The 22,656-nt window shown below is 42.7% G+C and overlaps 1 protein-coding gene across 1 annotated transcript; it reads right to left on the minus strand.

Moving 5' to 3' along the window:
- Positions 1–4,381: 4,381 nt before the first annotated feature.
- Positions 4,382–7,155, minus strand: LOC128114896 (ataxin-1-like). Its single transcript, XM_052745278.1, is given in 2 exon segments — positions 4,382–6,795; positions 6,797–7,155. Coding segments are annotated over 2 exon segments (2,028 nt in total). The 5' UTR covers positions 6,928–7,155; the 3' UTR covers positions 4,382–4,898.
- Between the last annotated feature and the right edge of the window lie 15,501 nt (positions 7,156–22,656).

Raw genomic sequence — 22,656 nt, forward strand, 5'->3', positions numbered from 1 at the left:
AGGTAGGATTAGAGGGTAAGAAATGGTATTGGGTGGGAGGAGCACCTGACTAGTTCTAAGGCTTTAGATACAATGCAGTTGATTACATATTAATTCAGCCATTACATACTGGGGATAGTGGTTGGGGATCAGTAATTTATCTACAGGGAACTCTTACACAAATCAGATCCATCCAGACCTCCCCAGTGCCATCCTTCTCTACTCCTTAGGACCCTAAAACCACCTGGATGACAAAATCCCCATCTGTTCTCCACCCCAATCACCTATCCATATATTCTTCCCTCCCCTAAGGTGCTGTGCAAGCTGAGAGCAGTCTGTTCTCTGCAGCTGGAACATATACTGTTTTGGCTACAGGGATCCTGTGTGACTAGGAAGTGTGTAGAGGACAGCCGTATTTTAATACTTCAAGTTAGCCATGAGTACGGTCAGTCTCTTCCCCAATCCAATTCACTGAGTGCACACATGAAGCAAATGAGGGGTCCACCCTGCCTTCAGCAATACCAGCAGCTCACCAACCCTCACAGTTGACAACTACACACAAAGTCCCTGGCAGGGGGTGAGGTGGGCATAAAACCACTGTGTTATCTGTTCTCTCTCTCTCTCTCTCTGAAGTACCTAAGACCCCCTAACATAAAGACAGACTAAATGCTTCCAAGTCTGACATTAGGTAAAGGCACATGGGCTGCTGCCACACACATTGCAGACAGGAACCCAGTCTGAGGCCATCTTTACTGCTAAGCGTTTGCAGTGGATGGCTTTGGGATCACACAGAATGTTGAGTTTGCAATCTACTAGGGGAAGAGCCTAGGCTTAACAGGAGAACTAATAAAGAAACCTTTAACGTGAAAAGTGCATTTATTACTAGTATTCCTGCTGAGGAGGCTCAACAGGGCAAGCCATACCACTTCTCCCTCTGCCCCAGGAACTGTGCATAGTCTGCAGGTAAGGAGAGAATGCAACCAACTCTAGAATCAAGGGCCAATGTCATCCTAGGCCCAGACCAGGCTTTAGGTCCAAAGATGGATCCTAGAGTTGAAAAAAACTGATAGCTGCAAAGACCCAGATACTTATTTTATTATTGCATAATGTGGGAGACCTTTCTAACCCTGGGGAAGCTAGAAGGTGAAGGCTTCCAAGCAAAGGCTAACATCCATCTATAGTAGAATTCAGCTCTTCAACTGTAGTGTACAACTTTTCTGATCTAGAAAGTACTATAGCTTCAGTGTAGTTTAGTAAACTTAATCCTAGGAGGTCAACACACCTCTCTAAAACTTGGCCTCTGTCCTGTTTGCTTCTAGGACTGTGGCCTAATCTCCCATGGCCAATTCAATGAATCTGGTTATCTTTACTCCAAAGGCCTGAGCTTTTCCCAATGTCCTTCAGCTCATGCCAGTGTAACCACTCAATATGCCTACTCAATGCAGGTTTAAATCATGCCACCATCCTGTTCGTCTCTTAAAAGGCCTAGGATACCCACTGGCAAAAAGAAAATTAAACCCAAATGGAGGAGCTATTTCAGCCAAACTTCAAACTCTTTCTCAACCCCAGAACATGGGGCTAGAGGAATGCTACTAGGATCCTGGCTCAAGACCTAACATAGTTGGTTTTTCTTGTCTTGAAACACGCTACAAAGTACCATAAAAGAGAGAAAAGACAGTCTCTAGTAGGACCCGCTTGTTTCTCTCTCAAGACAGGCAAATTTTTGGAGCCAACGGGCTCCTGGCAGCACTGAAGCCACATCCTTCCAGATCTACTAGCCCATCAACAGCATGCAGACCAACCCTGTCTAACATGACTGTGCTGTGCAGAAACACTGGTAGAACACAAGTTAGAATAGACTGGATGTCTGAGCTTAGTCTACATGGCCAAAGACATGAAGGACAGGAGCTAAATGGGCAACAGGCAGGACAGTGAGCAGACAACAGCAGTGGCCAAAGCAGCACAGAGCAAAGCCCATGGTGTTAGGACCAAATGGGACCCTAAGTGTAAAGAGGGGTCAGTCTAGCTCTACTCAGGCTCCTCCCTCACCTCTGAGGGTCCAAGCCCCTTCTCCACTTCCTATCTTGATAAGGATGATCTTAGATTATCCATCATCCTTTACCAAGTTCCCCTTCTTCTAAATTGGCATCTGTATTTCCGTTCAGTTTCAGAACTTTCTCCAAGTTCTGGAAATGTCCTATCACTGACTGGGAACAGGCTGATCTTTGTCAACTGCCCAGTCCCCAAAAGCTGACAGCTAACCACTGAAATGCTTACTCTAAAGACCACTCATGTCTCTTACACACTTAGGGTAAGCACTGCCACAGCTCTGACAAGCATTCTTTTCTAGGGGTGCACACTTCAGGAAAGGGAGCCCTCAGCTCAGCAAAAGCGTGTTACGAATGCATGGCACCATATTAAGGGAGTTACTGTTATTACTTTATCAGACAGGGATAAAAAAGGAACCACAGCAGAAAGGTCAGTGCCCAATTTGGCCAAGTCTTCAACAATTTCTTTTTCCAGGATTCAGCGGGCATTACCAGCTTTGTAGAAAGCTACAACTAGTCTGAGTAGAGAGTGATTTGACTTCAACTACAACCAGATGCACGTTGGCCCCATTAGGAAGAAGCTCAGTGGTATCCCTGGTAGACATTTCTTGAGCATCTACAGTGCATGTCACTAAATTCCCAGGCTGAACCTTCGGTGAGAAAGGGGCTTTCAAGAAACCCATGCATACATTAATCCCTAGGAATGAGTTGCTCACCAAACAGAGAGGAGGCCTTCTCCTACAGCTCTCATTTGAGAGAATTCCTCAAGACTCAACCCCACAGGCCCCCGCTGTAGGAAATAAGCCAGAGAAGCAGCAATCAGGGAATGGGGGCAAGAGAGGGGAAAGAACGTGATCTCCACCACAGCACAAGGTTGGTGTCGGATTCTGACAAAACTCCTAGACTTAAGGACTTGTCAGCTTAAGTTAAGCAGCTTCCTTTGGATGTTCCCCGAAAAGCTTGCTGACCAGGTATCTGCTCTCAAGGTCTGAAACAGAATGTAGGGCTTGCAGCCCGCCAGCCAGCTTCTGTCACTCTATTTCCGAAGAGAACCTTTAGCACCTGAACACTAAGAATGACTCCATTCTCAGAACTTCCCCTCCCCCCAGGAGGTAGGTAAGATTATTTATCCCCATTTGGCAGCTGGGGAGGAAGTGAAAGAGTGAGAGATCACAAGACTTGCCTTAAGTTTTGCTCATACCTCAGAAGTGTGGAACTCCTGATGACAGGCCAGGTCTTGACTGCTCCAAGTCTATCTATGAAGGAAATGCCACAATCATACTTGAGGAGAAGTCTAACTAGAGAGCTGGGTGGACAATACCCTGAGTTGCCTTCAAGAGTCTAAAGAACCACACACTCCCCCTTTAAAAAAAAATCCACACAAAAAATACTCAACCACCTGAAAGTTGGTGGGGGAGCCTACATCTTAATACCCAGTGGAATCCTACAGGCCAAGCTGACACTACAAGTTGCAGGTGAAATGTGGTTTAAGGGAGATGGCAGCAAACACACCCAAGATAGCAAATACTCTTTGTAGAAGAACCCACCACCACACAGGGAAACAGCCGCTAAGATGTTACAAGGACTATCCTGGACTTGCAGAGCTGACAGTGGAAGGGCACAGTTTGGAGATGCCAAAATGCTGAGAGGCAATGGGTTGAGATGGGAGGGGCCAAGTAAAACCACCAGAATGGGAAATGCTCAGCTTAGGGCATGGTTTCTTCTGTTTCTCCACTATAGTGCTGCCAGGGAAAGAGGACATGATTGAGTTTCTAAGTATAAAAGTTAGAGCCGATAGGGAAACCAGAGACCCTTATACACCAAAAACTAGAGGTCTTAGTGGACAAAGGCAGTGCAGCTACACGTGAGGCCCAGATCAAGACACCATGCAGAGGTCAGGGCAGCAGAAGGGCGGGGGCAGCGCAGGCACTTAGGCACAACATAGACAGATAATGGAGGAGTGTGGGTGCCTAGAGGAAAAGGTCCTCCAGGTCTTTCCAAAGTCACTACTAGAGACTCAGGGAAATGTCAAAGGAGGCCTGACACGTGGAGCTGGAGTTTTGTTGGGTCAGCCACCTTTCAAAAGCCCTGCCTAGAGCCCATCATCTAGCAGTCAAGTCTTTTCCCCAAAGCCCCCGACTGGGTCCCGGCAAGGCAGTCGTTCATTCTCAGCCCTGAAGGGATTTCTCCTCTCTCTTTTGGCCCCTAAACTGCTAGAAAGCCTTACAGAGGAATGGGAGGTGAGATGGCAATGGGCAGAAGCAAAGGGTCAAGCAGAGTTCCGTAGATCATGGTGCTTCCCAACTCCAACCCCAGCCATAAACATCTGTAACAAAAATCACCCTTTAAAATGCACGTCTCTCACAAGAAGAGTTATGGGTGGGAACCTTCTCATTTTCAGCCATTGGGCCTCCTGCCCTCCCACCACAAGAAAGGGAGGGGGAGGAAAAAAGAAAGAAAACAGTTTTACTGCTACTATAAGCTGTGGATCATTTTTGGCTCTTTCTTTGCTCCCTCTGCCACCTGCTCCCAAAGCCTGTACTTTCCCTTGCAGGAGCCAGGACCGAGTAGGAAAAAAACAGGGAGGCCCTGATTTTGGAATGTTTCTTATCCTATGTGCACTCCCGCCCTTTCTTGCTCCAAGCCTGCTATTCCTCATCTCAGCATCCCTAGGGCTGTCCTGAAAGGATGCCATGGGGTAATTAATGAGCAACAGATCCTGCTTTGGGAGGCTGTCTTCATGCCTCCTATTTCCCTCAAATCTCACTACCAAGAGAACCATTCTCTGCTTGGCATGTGCAAATCCTCTGGCTGCTCACGGTGAGGCTCACCTCTGGGGATAAAGCCCCAGTCCTGGGCTGGGAAAGAGGTTCATTTTCCTGCATTGGAACGCCCTTCGATGGACAGCTTTACCTCCTGTGGAATGAAAGAGGGACGGAGCAGCGCAGCCCGTGCCTCCTCCCCTTGCACGCTGTATCTTTGGAAGCTTGGGGCTGGCCAGCAGGCCTGAGCACCAGGCTCAGGCTGAGAGGGCTCTCCCACCCGGGAACCCTCTCCTGAAGGTTGGACCTTCCCCTCGCTGTCACATAGTTCTCTGGGCCCCAAGACTGTCCTCTCAGGCCTTTCTCGGGGTATAGTCAGCTGGCCTAGGGGAGCACAGCCGGTCTGAGAAACTGAGTTACTGTTCAAGCTCTGTAAACTGATAGAGATGCAGACATCTCCCACCTGGAGCCGATGACAGGGCAGAGAGAAGAGTTGTGCAGTCCGCCCAGGGCTGCAGGAGGACCAACCCTGGCCATATACAAAAAAGGGGTGCTCGGGAGGCACCTCAATGCTCACTTTGCTCTGCTGTTCACCAACCACAAAATGCAGCATAACAAATCCAGGCCACTGGCTCTCCTGAATGTCCACAACTGTGCTAGAGTCAATCTTCAGCCCCCCACTCACTTCGGCACTGCGCACAAAATCCTGGGTTTGGAGGTCCTCTACCCGCTTCAGCTCTCCTGTAGCCAGCTGAATGATGGCGCCTTTCATGAAATGGGAGGGCAAGTGGGAGGAGGTAACGGGAGGTGGTGTTGGCTCCTTGTCTGGGAAGGTGGCTCTGGCCTGCATGTCCAGACTTGGTGCCCCCAGGATCTCCGAGCCTACAGGCAGCAGGCTAGGGTCAGTTCCAGTGGGCACCACGTTGCCATTGGCTACAACCATTGCTTTGGGTAAAGGTCTGTGTTTTACTGGTTCTTGATGGGACTGAGGGTAGAACACACGGGCCTGATTTTTCTCCACCAGTTCTGTAGGATTCCTGGCTGACCCTCGTCCCTCACCCTGATGGTCAAGGGTATGATGGGATAGGTTAAGAGGGCTGGCTTCATCTTTCCTCTGAGCTGCCACCACACGATAGTCCTGAGAAGCTAAAGTGCCAACTACCCGCTGGACCTCAAGGTCGGTGTCCGGGGTCCCTCGGTGTGCTGGCGCCGCCACCTCCACTCGTGGAGTCTGAGAACCTGAAAACAACTGTCCGTCCACCATGCCTTCTACCACCGGCACCAGTCCTTGGCCTTCACCCTTGCTGCTGGTGGAATCAAGGGCTTCACTTTCTCGTCTTACTACATTTCGATCTCGCTGTCTCTGTCCATTGGCAGCAGCTGCTTCGAGAGCAGACTGGCCCTCCTGAGGGGTAAGAACGGGGCTGGCACCTGCTGTTGGAGTTTCATGCAAGGTATATCCAGCAGGTAGCCTAGACATTTGATAATAAATGGGCATCCGGCCTGGAGCAAGATCCAGTGGTTGAGCGTTCGAGTGATGTGGCAACTGGCCGGGTGGGGAGGTGGCAGAGGAGGACTTGTTAAATGTCTGGGCTGGAGATGCAGCCTGGGGCGGAGGAGTAGCTTCTTCAGCTAGGAGTGAGGCATATGGCACAAAGTGTGGAAGGTGAGTAGTGGCAATGTTGGCAGAAGGAGAAAGAAGGGGACTAGGTAGGAAATTAGGTGGCACAGCATAAGGAAGGCTATAAGGAGACCCAATAAACTGCAGTGAGGTGGATGGGAGCTGAGCATAGTGGACTGGGGGATAGTGGATTCCTGGATGTTGAATCAGTGAAGACGCTACATTAAACGTGGGGGGTAAGGGACTCATGTTCACAACAGATGGGAGGCCAGTTGGTGAAAAGGTGGCAGGTGGCACAGCCACCTTATACAGCATGCCATACTGATCGACTGTCAGACCAGTGATGGCCTCAGTTCCATCGTCCCCGAGGCTGACTCTGGCTCCCATCAGAGGCATCATTGGAGAGCGTGTGGTTTGTGGAGCAGCTGGCAGTTCTCCCCATGTCCTCGCTGGTCACAGGGAGGTCTTGTTTCTTTGGTGGAAGGCATTCCTGACTCCTTTCATGAACAGGTTTCATATTGCTTTGCGGTGTTCCTGGAGCCTGGATGGGGTTTGCTTGCTCCTTGGGGCATCAGAAGGGACTTCTCTGTGGCTTCCCTGCACCCTTCTCTGCTGCTGGCTGGGGTGCCCACATCTGAGCTTCTGGTGGTACTTCTGAGCAGTTTTAGTAAGTGTCCTCCCCTCTGGCTTGGGAGCCGGCCCATTTCACGGAGCTCCCTGGACTCCTCCCGCTCGTCCTGGAGCCACCACCGGCCGCCGCCATCCCCGGCCCCGGAGCCGCCCCACACCCAGCGGCCCCCTCCAGCCGGGCCGGTCTTGTGATTTTTATCCTTGAGTTCATTTACAATGTAAATGTAAATTTTACACGATGCATGACATTTTTGATTTGCATATGTTGAATGATCCCTACATGAAATAATGTTAAACTGATCATAGTGAATGATCTTTTTGATGTGTTCCTGCATTTGGTTTACATTTTTTGCAACTGTGTCTTGGCAGCTACTCCCAAATAACCACAAAGAGGATTAATATTAATTATAAATGCTCAGCCGATAACTCAAGCTTATTACTAACTAGCTCTTACAACTTAAATTAACTCATTTCTATTAATCCAAGTGCTGCCCCAAGGCTTGTGGCTTTTACCTCTCCTGTGTGTCCTGCTTTCTTTTCGTCTGGCTGGTGACTCCTCAGACTCCGCCCTTCTTCTTCCCAGTATCCTCCTAGTCTGGCTCTCCCATCCATCTCTTCCTGCCCAGCTATAGGCCAGTCAGCTCTTTATTGACCAATGAGAGTCACACATATTCACAGTGTACAAAGACTGTTCCACAGCACTGTGTTCTTCAGGAAGCTTAGTCTGTAACTTTCTATTTTTGTTTGATTGCTGTTTAGTTTTGATATTAAGGTAATACTTTCTTTGTAAAGAAGATTTGGTAACATTCTTTGCTTTCTTACGTTATGAAATAATTTGGGAAGTATTGGCTCTTCTTCTCTGGAGCCTCTGGTGGGTGGAGTTTTGCCACCAGGTCACCTTCCCTATTGTTTCAGTGCAACACAGGAGGTTTACCTTCAGTCATGATGATCTCTTTTTAACAATTACAGCTGCTTTTTCAGCATCAACTTGACTGCTCTACTGTCTTCAAACTTCCTCTGTCAAATAAATTAGTTCATTATCTTTAAATTCAACTTCACTCAGATTCTCAGGACATGGGTAGAAAGAAGCCATATTATTGGTCAAAATATCACACAAATGGCCCCTAGCCTATTACCTATTGAGTCCTTTTCCCAATCTGTCCTACATTTCTTTTTGTTGCTGTAAAAAACACTCTGACCAAAAGCATAGTAAGGGAGGAAATGATTTATTTGGCTTACAATCTAGGTAACAGTCCATTATGGAGGGAAGTCAAGGCAGGAACACAAACAGGCACTTGAAACATAAACCACAGCAAAATTGTGCTTGCTAGATTGCTCACTGGCTTATGCTTATACAGCCCAGGATCACCTGCCCAAGGAATGATGTTGCCCCTAGTGGGCTGGGCCCTCCTACATCAATTCTCAATCAAGACAACTCATCACAGACATTTCCACAGGCCAATTTGATCTGGACTATTCCTCAATTGAGATTACCTGCTCACATGACTCTAGGATGTGTTAAGTTGACAGTTAAAGATAACTAAGAAAATCCCTTAAACTCCATAAACCTGGCCTCCACTGTTAGTATTTCTTCTGGCGTCACCGTCTTTCAAGACACTACCAGAATTACTCATTGAGTTGTGCTTTCAGAATTCAAGGGATTTTCTACCCCAAAGTTCTGCAGTCTTCCACATTCCTCCTGAAACTAGTTTTAAATGTTTATGGACCAGATAGCAATAGCCCCACCTCTCATCACCAATTTCTACCTTAGTTTACCTTTATCTTCCTGTGATAAATTACCTCCACAAAGACAACTTGACAAAGGGTTTATTATATATAGGTCACAGTTCAAGGGTATAGCCCATCATGACATGAAAGTCAATATGGCAGGAACTGAAGCATTTGGTCATATTGTATCCATAATGAGAAAGCATAGAAAATGATGAATGCATCCTGCTGTTCAACTCCCTTTCTCCACTTACACAGTTTAGGAGCCTGTAGTCTGAAGGTTTCTCTGGTCCCTCCAAGCCTCCACAGTCCTGTGGCTAGCTTATAAAATAATCACTCAGAAGCTTATATTAATTATAACTGCTCGACCATTAGCTCAGGCTCATTACTGACTAGTTCTTACACTTAAATTAACCCATAATTCTTATCTATGTTTAGCCGCATGGCTTGGTACCTTTTCTCAGTTCTGCCTTGTCATCTTGCTTCCTCTGTGTCTGGCTGGTAACTCCTGAATCAGCCTTCCTCTTCCCAGAATTCTCCTCATCTGCTAGCCCTGCCTATACTTCCTGCCTGGCTACTGGCCAAACAGCTTTATTTATCAACCAATCAGAGCAACACATATTCACAGCATACAGAACGACATCCCACAGCAGGAGCCCAACCAAGGAATGTCATCACCCACAATGTGAATATCATCCCACCTCAATTAATTCAATCAAAATAGTCCATGAGCATGCCCAGAAGAACATCTCCCAAGTGATTATAGATTCTGTCAAGTTGACAACAGTAACCAGCAGAGATACATAAATAGTCAAGTCTAGCCGTGGCTATGTAAGATCCTGTCTCAAAAGAAATAACATTGATATAAATTATTTCTATGCTCTGCACTTGCTTCCAAGTCCTCACTGTTGGTCTTTAACATCTGTATTTCTACAATCTAGTTCAAGTTATCTAGCTTTTTTCTAGCAGGTTTCTCAATATTCTTCCATCCTCAATGAGTTATCCAATTGTAAAAAAAGTTATCCATTTTACTTGGAAGAATCAATAGCATTCCAAGACTGCCACAATAATGCCAAACACCTACATTTCTGCTCACCAGGAAACACTCTCATCTGTCATCTAGGCAGGAGAACTGGAGGGTTACTCTCAGGCTCACAAAAAAGGGCTACTCCTTTCCACCAGAAGTTTCAAAGACCGTCCTGTGTTTCCCAGGATCTCTCAGCACTTGTGCATGGCTAGGTGGTATGGTGGCTGTTTCTTTCATGACACTTCTACTTAAAACATGGAAGGTTGCATGGTGTTTTGTTTTATTTTTCCAGGTTACCTCAGAGTACTTAGATCTTACTCAAATGTTCACAGGAGTATGAGAGCAGAAAGGATCCTGATGGGCCTTTAAGTCCAAGGCAGTATGCTTAAGCATAATGTCAGTACCCTACAGATCCTACAGGTACTGGTAGACAAAATATGCATTTTGGGATTGAGGATAGCATGGGTAATCCTGGTAATGTTCCTTCCAGGAGACAGGAAACTGCTATGATAGTGCTGATATTTTTTCTTTATGAAGATATGTCAATGAAGCAGCACTAATTACACAAATGTGGGAGCAATGTGGCAACTATAAAAAATTGTGAGCTTTATTAATAAGACAATCTGAAGGACTCACAGTACAGTAACACAAATCATGATTAAGTTATTATGGAGCATTATCCAAAAGACTTAATTCCTAATCTGTAATTGAATCTCTAAAAGTTTCTCAGGAGGAAAACATACTCAAATAATTTAAATAAAATCATGCCTGAGGATGCTACATGACAAACTTTCCACAGTGTTGTGTTAATCACATTTTCAAGGAATATGTTTTGAAAACTACCTCAGTGTTCTGTAAAAAGCTAATGCTTTTAAAACTATAAGGTTTATATCATTTGGTATAATTTTAGCATAATGAAACATTCATCTGGACCTTGTGGTGAATGTACAATACAATTTATTAAAAGTTATAAAGTAAAACAATAAAACCACCTAAACATTTTATATATTGTTACATACAGCAGCACTTTACTTTCAGATTAAATATATATTAAATAGGTCATATTGTATCCATAATGAGAAAGCATAGAAAATGATGAATGCATCCTGCTGTTCAACTCCCTTTCTCCACTTACACAGTTTAGGAGCCTGTAGTCTGAAGGTTTCTCTGGTCCCTCCAAGCCTCCACAGTCCTGTGGCTAGCTTATAAAATAATCACTCAGAAGCTTATATTAATTATAACTGCTCGACCATTAGCTCAGGCTCATTACTGACTAGTTCTTACACTTAAATTAACCCATAATTCTTATCTATGTTTAGCCGCATGGCTTGGTACCTTTTCTCAGTTCTGCCTTGTCATCTTGCTTCCTCTGTGTCTGGCTGGTGACTCAGATTAAATATATATTAAATAGGAATTGCAAATTACCACAAACTTACTGGGTAAAACGCCAATGTATGAGTTTTAATTCTGGTAATGAGAAATCTAAAACTACATTTTCTTAGCATAAAATGTTAGCAAGCTTTTCCTTTTTGGAGGCTTTTGAAGAGAAGCCATTTCCTTGGTTTTACATCTTATAAAGCTTGTTTCTATTCCTAGTTTATGGTTCCTTCCTTTACTTTTCAAGCCAACAAAACAATATCTCCTCTTTTCTCTGACCTCCATGTCAGTCTCACATCCTTTTACAACTCTGAATCTCCTACCTCTATCTTGCAATTACACTGAACCTGCCCCAAATATCCACAATATCTTTAGCTCAAAATTCGTGATCAAACTTAAAAGTCCCACATAGCATAAAGGTAAACATATGGACGAATTCTAGGGATTAGAATGCATAACTTTAGGCAAGATGTTATTTAAATTTCCATAGAAAGAATTTAGGAACAGAGAAAGAGGCAGGCAGAAGTCATAGCCTGGCTTTCATCTGGGGAAGAAGAGTGAAAGTTGAAGTGTTTAACCCAGAACACACACTGGCAGCAAAGCCTCCTCCAGGAAAAGGAAACTCCTAAGAAGAGAGTTCGAAAATCTCTTCATAAGGGCAGGAGAAGCTGCTGGTTCAAGTACTGTTACTAATAGGACATACAATATTATTGCCATTTCCAAAGAATCTCAAGGGCGAAGGTTGTGGCTAACCAGTAGATTGCTTGCTTGCCTACCTGTAGTTGTGAGGCTCTATATTCAGCTTTCAGCACTGTGAAAATAAATAAACAAATAAACAGAAATCCAAACACACTTAAATTAGAAAATAAAACATTACAAGAATATCTATAGCACAACAGACTGTGATCATCTGACTCTATCTGGTAGGAATACCAGGGATATATTTAGACCTATAGGACATGCAATCATATTATTTTACATGAAGGAGAAATAAACTTGGAATTTAAAGCTGAGTTGCAGCAAGCATGTTGCACAAAGAAGATATATTAGTATGAAACAAAGCACTCAAACAACAGTCCCCTTCTTGCGGGTTGCAAGAATATATCATAGAGATTCAGCTGTGTATTAAAGCTGAACTTTGACCGGCCAAGGGTCTGTCAAAAGGCAAAGCCATTTATTACGAATATTTGGTGTTACCCAGCCTTTAACATTCCAGCTGTCTTCTGCTATGAAATCCTTGTGTGCCCAGACCAATTGGTAAACAGTTCAGCTCCCCAGACCTGCTGAACTGCTAAGTTACAAACTCCCCTGCTGAGCTTAGGAGACAAGCTGGCAGGAGACACATAGCTTTGTTTCCTGTGCTAATGAAGCTCAGACCATCCCCCTAGTGGTTCTCCAGAGTATTTTGACTGAGAACAAAAGAGGTTTTACATATCAAGGTGAGAGGTAAAATAACATTCCTGAGGAGGCAGGGAACCAGGTGCCCAGAGGAAGAAAGGACAGGTATTTTCTGTAGACAAGGACAGAACAGCATGGCGAGAGAGAAGAGCGGACGACAGAGGTTCCATAGAGGGTAAGCAGATCTCGAGTAGAGTTTTCTGAGTGCCAAGAGTGGAGAGCAGCAGAGATGGAGAAAGAGGAAACAGAGGACGAAGATGAGGCTGGAAGCATAGGAGTTTAGTCGTTAGCAGGGCTATGAGCTGGGGAACTGGACAGAACTGCAGTTATGGAGACAGGATTTCATCCCAGAGAAATAAAGTAGACGGATATAGACCTTGATGTCTAAAGTTACTCCTGCCTTGAATGCCTGGTGGAACTATAGCTGAATTGATAGAATTTTGTCTTAGAGGAATAAAGTTAACAGACATAAGAACATAGTGTACGTAGATGTTTTCCCTCAGATCCCACGCTGGACATAGCTGAGCCCCTGGACCCTGGGTAATCCAATAGTCCCTAAATCACCATATTGAAAATAAAGCTTCTTCTAGTTCTAAAACATGACTACCCAACCAACAGACTAGTAAACTTCTATTAATTCATCACAAAACACAGTGTTGACCTAAATAAACAAAAAACGCTTAAAATATGTGTAGCACGAATCTTAAAAGGTCTTATTAATAAAAACAAACCTGAAGCCTGGTATTGGGGTGAATGCTGGAAGATCAGAGAAGCAGAACAAGCCACAGCTTCCTCATTTCACCAATTCCTCAGATGATCCTGTTTCCTCAGACTGGAGGCCTCTGAGTCCTCATCCAAATGGATCCCAGCTGAACTGCTGCTCAAAAGCCTAAAAGCTTAACCAGCTCTAGTTCCTGGTCCTCACGCCTATAAATACCTTTCTGCTTCCTGCCATCACTTCCTGGGATTAAAAGCGTGTGGCCTTGAACTCCCAGAAATCCAGACGGATCTCTGCCTTTGGAATGCTAAGATTAAAGGTGTGTGTGCCACAATTTTCTGGCCTCTATATCTAGTAGCTGTTCTGTTCTCTGACCCCAGATCAGTTTATTAGGGTGCACAATATATTGGGGAACACAATATCACCACAAATATGGTATAAAACTGACAAAGTCATCAGTTTCTGCTTGTTTTTCCATGAATATGGTAGAGAAGACAATACTGAAGTAATTATAATGTTTGAGAATATGTAAATTAGACAGGAGGCAGTGGCACATCCCTTTAATCCCAGCACTTGGGAGGCAGAGTCAGGCATCTCTGTGAGTTTGAGGCTAGCCTGGTCTACAAAGTGAGATCCAGGACAGGCACCAAAACTACACAGAGAAACCCTGTCTTGAAAAAACAGAAAAAAGAGAATATGTAAATTAAATATAACATTATTAGTAGGCAAACAAGTCAAAATAACCAAGACAACTACAGAGCTATTTTTGTACTTTGCAGTTTATTTTCAGGGAATGTGGTGGTGATATCTAAGCTCCTAAGAGTCATCAAATTATCTGTCGAAAGGTCTCTGACTCCTAGTGATTTAAAAATTACTGAAGTCCCCCCAAAATCTTTGGTTTATGTGGGTTTTATAAATTAATATTAGAAATTACAACTGAGAGCATACTTCTGTGCCATGTGAATCCCAGAAGGAGAGGTTGGATGACTCCAAACTCCTGTTTCCTGTGCATAGTTCTGCCATCCTGGTACACTTTAACTGGAGAGGTTAGCAGTCTCTGGAACCTAACCCCTGGTGTACACTTCTAGCTATGTAAACCCTAACTGGAGAGGTTAGAAAACTCAGAAAACCTGCTCCCATCACACACTTCCACCAATCAGGTGTAGACTTCGTCTGGGGAGGTTAGAGGACTCAGGGCCACAGTCCCTGGTGCCTACTTCCACAATCTAGCATGCTTCCCAGCTGGTGAAATCAAGAGCATGACTTCCTATCTTTGGCATACACTTGTGTTGTTTTTTTTTTACTCTTATTCTTTTGCTCTTTGGGGGAGGCCTGCCACCTAGTTCCCAAATAAATACACATGGAGGCTTATTATTACTTATGAATGCCCGGCCTTAGCTTGGCTTGTTTCTAGCCAGCTTTTCTCAACTTAAATTGTCCTATCTATCTTTTGCCTCTGGATTTTTATCTTTATGTCTGTATACCTTTCTTTACTTCTTACTCTGTAGTTTCCTGTGTAGCTGGGTGCCTGGCCCCTGATGTTCTCTTCCTTTTCTTGCTCCTTGATCTCTCGCTCCTCAGATTTCTCCTATTTATTCTCTCTGCCTGCCAGCCCCACCTATCCTTTCTCCTGCCTTGCTATTGGCTGTTCAGCTCTTTATTAGACCATCAAGTGTTTTAGACAGGCAAAATAACATAGCTTCACAGAGTTAAACACATGCAACATAAAAGAATGCAACATATCTTTGCATCATTAAACAATGTTCCACAGCATAAACAAATGTAACACATCTTAAAATAATATTCTACAGCACACTTCTACCTTCCTGTGTGTACTAGCTAGTTAAGCCAAACGACTCATAATCTTCCAGACAAGAATATACTCCTGCCACTGTGTGTGCACTGTTTTTGAAGTCAGTGGATTTGGATCTCACACTATTCCAGGTGCACACTCATGCCCTCTCACCCCATCATAGCTCATGAGGCTAAAGAATTCTGCGTTACTTAAACATGGTGCATAGTTCAACCAAACCAGTGCACTCTGACTGGCTAGCTTAACAGATGTTGGACCCCCCATACCCACAGGATACCATGATTGGGGAAGCCAAAGCCTGTGTGACAAATCAACCCCCTGCATACCCAGGCTCTATGCACCACATTCACTCTGGGTCATCAAGTTAGATGACCTAAGACTCCTCAACCCAAGCACTCACTCTCACCACATTGTGTGTACCCTGACTTGTGAGATCAGAGAATGTGTGAAACACCCACTGAGGGAACTTCTCTTGATATAATTCCTAAAACTTGGCTCATGAGATCAGAGGCTGTATTCTCCTAGCTGAGCCAGAATAAACTCAGGTACCCCATCTGTGAATCACAGAAATACTTAGTCAGTAAACTAACTCCAGGTAAGCAAGTCACAATGCAAAGCCACAAGTAACATGAAGAGCCCAGACAAAATAACTCTTCCAAAAGTTATCAGTCTCACAGTAATGGCTGGAAATGGCAGTTCTTGGACAAAATTCCAGACAGATAACTTAAAAGAATGGTTACAAGCATGTTCAGTGCATTCAAAGAGGACATGAATAAGCTCCTGCATGGATTCAAAGAGTATACAAATAATCCGAATGAAATACAAGAAATTGCAAACACCTGAATGCAATTAGGAAGACAACCTGGGACATGAAAATAAAATTCAACAAAGAACTAGAAATACTGGAAGAAAAGCCAAACAAATGCTACAGTACATGAAACTATCAATGAGTCAAATAAAAAACGGTAGACTGCTTCTCCAATAGATTGGATCATGAGGAGGACAGACGCTGAGGGTGAAGACAAGGCAGAGCAATCGAATAATGCAGTGAAAGTCAATGATAAATAGATTTTTTTCTTTTTATTGAAAAGTTTTTTTTTTCTCATATATCCTGATTACAGTTTCCCCTCCCTCTACTCCTCCCAGTTCCTCCCCACCTCCCCTTCCACCTGGATCCACCTCCTTTCTGTCTCTCAGAAAACAAACAGGTTTCTCAAAGATAATAATAAAATAAAACAAAACAAAAACCAACACACCAAAACAGTACAACACAAACATAATGAAAAGAGCCCACACAAGAAACAGATATAGACACAGAGATCCATTTATTCACACAGTCAAGAGTCCCTTAAAGACCTAAACTGGAAGCCATACTATATACACAAAGGACCTTTAGGGTAAAAATAGAGTTAAAAAATAAAATAAAAATAAAAAATGAGATAAAAATTTAAAAAAAGTCCTGATAACATTATGAGACAAGGAACCTCCAAAGATGCCATTGAGTTTGTTTTCTGTTGGCCATCTACTGGTGGGCATGTGGCCCGTGGTTAAGAGTAGTTTGCTTCCCCAATGAGACATCTTTAGAGAAAACTAAATTTTCATTTGCAAGTGGTTATCAACTGGAGATGACTTCTGAGTTAGGGATGGGGACATGCATCCACTTCTTCTTTCAGCTCTAGGACCCCATCTGGTGCAGACCCATGCAGGCCCCGTGCATGCTGCCTCAGTCTCTGTGAGTTCATATGTGCATCAGTCCTGTTGATTTAGAGGGCCTTGTTTCCTTGGTGTCCTCCATCCACTTTGGCTCTTAGACTCTTTCTGCCTCCTCTTCTACAGGGTTCCATGAGCCCTGAGGGGAGGGATTTGATGGCAACAAGCTTACTCCCACAAGCTTTGTGCCACCATTGCATTAACATATTTTGCAGGCAGGACACAATTGTAGATCAAAGGGTTTGTGGCTGGGTTGGTGTTTACATATCTCCTTTGGTAGAGAGAAGAGTGTCTTCCTATATCAAAGATGCTAGCATGTAGGAGTGAAGGCTCCATGTAGGCACCGGCTTGACTTCTCCATGTTCACTGAGTTATTATATAGGTGTTGTCTTCAGCTTTAGGGCTTTGCCATCAGTTTGTAGATAGCAAACCGTAGTCCTGATGACAGCCTGAGTTGTTTGGGGTTTCCATGGGTTCCCTTTGGCCAACAACTCAATTAACCCATTCCTGGTACTGGAAGTTTCATTTGGTGACAAGAGATGCCCAGCTGGTGCTCTGTTTCCCCCATTATTTGGCAATTTCATTTAGATCACCTTCATATATGTATGTATTTTAGGAAGCATCTGCTGTATCAGGTTTCCATACTATCCCTTAAATGACCTTTAATTTTAGCTGTCTCTCCCTTGTCCCCCTCTTCCATCCTCCTTCCCACCTAATCTTCCCATTCCAGTCCCTTACCCCCATCCACCCATAACTATCTATCCTGTTTCCCTTTCCTAGGGAGAGTTATCTGGTCCTCCTACTCTATACCTAGTCTTATTCTATACCTAACTTCTGTGGTTCTAGGGATTATAGCTAGGTCGCATTGATTTAAAAGCTAATATCCACATATAAGTGAATACACACCATATTTGTCTTTCTGGGTCTGGGATACCTCATTGAGGATGATCTTTTCTAGTTACATCCATTTACCTGAAAATTTCATGATTATTTGTTAATGGCTGAGCAATATTCTATTGTGTAAATGTACCACATTTTCTTTGTCCATTCATATATTGAGGGAGATCTGGGTTGTTTCTAATTCCTGGTTGTTGTGAATAGAGCAGCAACGAACACAGTAGAGTAAGTGTCCTTGTGGTATGATTGAGCACCCTTTGGGTGTATGCCCAAGAGTGGTATAGCTGGATTGATTCCTTACTCCACATCCTCACCAGCATGAGCTGTAATTTATTTTATTGATCCTAGCCATTCTAACAGGTGTAAGATGAAATCTCAAAGCAGTTTTGATTGCATTTCCCTGATAGCTGAGAGTGTTAAACATTTCTTTGTTCCTCAGCCATTTGAGTTTCCTCGTGATAATTCTCTGATTAGATCGATATCTCAGTTTTTAAAAATTAGGTTGTTTGTTTTCTAGATATCTAGTTTTTTGAGTTCTTTATGTATTTTTTGGATATTATCCCTCTATTGGATGTATAGTTGGTAAAAATCTTTTTCCATTTTGTAGGCTGCCACTTGCCTTGCAGAAACTTTTCAGTTGCATGAGGTCCGATTTATTAATTGTTGATCTTAGTGCCTGTGCCAAAGGTGTTCAGTTCAGAAAGTCTTTCTCTGTGTCAATGAGTTCAAGGCTAGTATGGAGGACCATCCCACCCCACTTTCCCCCAGGATACTCTTGAGCAGGAGCAGCAGGAAATATTAGATAGAAATGTAGCTAGAGAGAGACAGACAGAAAACACAGGACAGCCTCAGGAGAGCCTCAGGAGAGCCTGGGACCTAATCCATCGGGCCCTGACCGTCTCTGCCAAAGGGCTTTTAAAGGAATGCCAAGGGGTGGAACAAAAGACCTCCCCCCAGCACAGCCAAGTGCAGACCCTTCCAACCACCTGGCGACCTTGCCCGTGGTCCAGTCACCCCCTTGTGCACTCTGCTGTGTCAGGCAAACTCAGCTCTCACAAGGAAACTTCCGTGAGCTCCCACAGGCTAGGCCTCACTTTCTCTTCTATCAGATTCAGTGGATCTGGTTTTATATTGAGATCTTTGATCCATTTGTAGTTGAGTATTATGCATGGTGGTAAGTATAGATCTATTTGGATTCTTCTACATTCAGCTGTGCAGTTTGACTAGCGCTATTTATTAAAGATGCTGTCTTTTTTCTAGCATGTATTTCTGGCTTCTTCATAAAGAATCAGGTGTCCGTGTGTGTGGATTTGTGTCTAGGTCTTCAATGTGATTCCATTGATCAATGTGTCTGTTTTTGCACCAATACCATGCTGTTTTTTCTTTATTACTATAGCTCAGTACAACTTGAAATCAGGGATGCTGATACCTCCAGAAGTTCACTTATTATTCATGATATATTTTTTTAGTTATCCGGGTTTTTGCATTTCAATATGAAGCTGAAAATTGTCCTTTCAGCAATGATAAATCTTAAAAATTATGTAAATCAAAAGTAAAAGATTATTGTTGTACTGGGAAAATACAAATCTTTGAAATATGGGCACAGAAGAAGGAGAATTCCATGCCAAAGACACAGAAAATGTTCTGAATAAAACTCACTGATGAAAATTTCACAAAATTAGGGATAGAGATGCCCATCCAAATATAAGAGGCAAAAAGAATATCAAGCAGATATGACTAGAAGAAATTATCCATATCATATTACAGTCAAAACAAGAAGTATTTAGAATGAGAAGTATTAAAAATGTTGAAAGAGAACGGCCATGGTACATATAAAGGCAGGCCCACTAGAATAACAGCAGATTTTCAGTAGAAACTCTAAAAGTCAGAATGGTGTGGAAGGATGTATTACACATTTTAAAGATCACAATGTAGAAACAACTACATAAACTACTTAAATTCATAGATTAATTATTGAATAATGACTGGATTGTTGAAGCAATCAAGAATGAAATAGAAGAGTTCCTAGAGTCAAATGAAAATGGAAACACAATTTACCAAGACCTATAGGATAAACTAAAGGCAGACAATATAATAGGATAATAAATAGGATAAAAAGTCATAAGATACGATAAAGGGAAGTTTATAGCTCTAAGTGTCCACATTATGAAGTTACTGATGCACTTTAAGACATTGGCAAAACAAGAACAAACCAAAACCCGAACTAGTGAAGAGAATTAGATAGTTTTGATCAGGGCAAAAAAAAAAAAATCAATGAAAGAGAAATTAAAAAAAAAGAAAAGTACAATAGTCTTCAAAAAAAAAAAAACCCACCAAGATTGAGAAACCCTTAGCAAAATTAACCAAAAGAAATCAAGAAAAGACTCAATTTAATAAGATTTGACATGAAAAAAGGAGACAGTAAAACTGATACCAATGAGATCTAGAAAACCATGAGGACTTACCTCAAAAGCAAATTGGAAAGTCTAAAGAAAATGGATGAACTTCCAGGTGCATATGACCTGGAAGTAAACCAAGATGAGATAAATAGCTTAAATAGTTCCACCAAAAGCAACGAGATTGGTATAATAAAAAAACCACCCAACAATAAAACAAAACAAACAAAAACAAAAACAAACTCAGGTCCAGATTTATTCACAGTAGAATACTACCAGGTTTTTAAGGAAGAATTGGTTTTAGTAATTTGTAATTTAGTAAAACTTAAGTGATTTTAAGTAATCAGTTACTTAAACTATTTCATAGCAAATACCAAATTATTTCATAGCAAAGGAAGATATGCTTCCAAATTCCTGTAACAGTACCAGCATTAATCTGATACAAAGACCAGGTAAACAGGCAGCAAAAACGAAAAATTATAGACCAATTTCTCTTTTAAACATAAATGTACAAATTATTAAGGGCATAATAGAATACTTGTAAACCAGATTCAAGAACACACAAAAGGATTATTCACCATGATCAAAGTGACTTAATTCTAATACATACATAATATATGTAATATATATTTATATATAAATGCAATTCATTAGTTTAAAACACCACAGAAAATTAGAAAGAAAATAGAAGATGGAAAAACCTCAGGGCTTATGGATTGAAACAATTATGATTGTGAAAATGGACATCCTTCAAAAACTTATCTACCAATTCAACTCATCCCCAATCAAAATTTCCTCATTATTCTTCATATAAATGAAAAAATTGGTTTTTGAAAACATTATTTTATAATTTTATTTCTATTATTTTTGAGATTATAATTACATCATTTTGCCCTTCCCTTTCCTCTCTCCAAGCCTAACAAGCCTAACTATAGGCCCCTTCCTTATCTCCTCCCAATTTGTGGTCTACGTTTTCATTTATTGTTGTTACACACACACACACACACACACACACACACAGAATATCACACTAATTGGTTATTCAATACCAAATGGTCAGTCATTAAAACATACATAAGAGTAACATACAGACTGAAGCAGTATTTATGTATTTAGGAATACTTACATACGTGTGTGTGTGTGTGTGTGTGTGTGTGTGTGTGTGTGTGTGTGTAACAACACTTAACTGAAAGAGATACCATAAAAATTTCAATGAGAGCAAGGAGGGGTAAATGGGAGGTTTTGGAGGGATGAAAGGGAATAGAAAAATGATGCAATTATATTATCTCAAAAAATAAAAGAAATAATTTTAAAAAGTAAGTGATTGTGCTTATATGTGGATATTAACCATTAAATAAATTATAACCAAGCTACAATCTATAGACCCAGAGAGGTTAGGTATATAGAGGAAGGGACTAGGGGGGACACACATGGATCTTCTTGGGAGGGGGAAATAGAATAGATTTTATGGGTGGACTGGGGGCAGGAGGATGGGAATAAGAGAATCAGGTGGGGAGGGAAAGGGAAGATGGGATTGAAGGAGGGAATGTGGGGAGAGACTGCTAGAATTGAGGACCATTTGAGGGATGGTATGGAAACCTAGTGCAGTGGAAACTTCCCAAAATAAATGAAGGCAATTCTAATGAAGTCTCCAAAAGTGAAGGAGGTTGAATCCTGACTGGCCATCTCTTGTCACCAAATGAAGCTTCCAGTACCTGGACTGGGTTACATCCAATTGAGTTGTTGGCCAAAGGAGTCCCATGGAAATACCAAAACAATCCAGGCTGTTGCCAAGACAGTAGGTTGCTCTCTGCAAACTGACAGCAAGACCCTATTGCTGAAGACAATACCTACAAACTATGGAGAAGTGAAGCCGGTGCCTACATAGAACTTTCATCCCTGCATCTACATCCCAGTATCTTAGGTACAGGCAGGTACTCTACAGGCTATCAAAAGAGAAAGGTAAACACCAACCCAGCTGCAAAACCTTTGCAATCTGTTCTGCCTGCAAAGTATGCCGGGGCAATGGTGGCACAATGCTTGTGGGAGTAACCAACCAATATCTGATTTGACTTAAGGCCCACTCCACAAGATGGAACCCATATCTGTCACTGGGTGACCAAGAACCTGAGACTAGATAGCCCAGGGACCTAGGATAAAACCAAATACTACTGGTCTAAAAGAAGTGGGAGGAGAATGTAGTGATAAAATGACTTCTAATGGTATTCTGCTACACTCATGGAACAGCCTTGTTCAGCCATCATCAGAGAAGATGCCTCCTGCAACAGATAGGAGCAAATAAAGAGACCCACAGCCAGATAGTACACAGAGAGAGACCTTGGAACACAACACTAAATGGGATGTCTCCATCAAATCCCTCCTCTTCAGAGCTCAGGGAAACCCACAGAAGAGGAGACAGAAAGAGTACAAGAGCCAGAGAGGATGGAGGACACCAGGAGAACAAGGCCCTCCAAATCAACTAAGCAAGGCACATATGAACTCACAAAGATCAAGGCAGCAAACACAGGGCCTACATGGGTCTGTACCACATC

This window comes from Peromyscus californicus, unplaced genomic scaffold (genome assembly GCF_007827085.1).
Source record: "Peromyscus californicus insignis strain IS unplaced genomic scaffold, ASM782708v3 Scaffold_10__1_contigs__length_136768540, whole genome shotgun sequence".
In the NCBI taxonomy this organism is placed as follows: domain Eukaryota; kingdom Metazoa; phylum Chordata; class Mammalia; order Rodentia; family Cricetidae; genus Peromyscus; species Peromyscus californicus.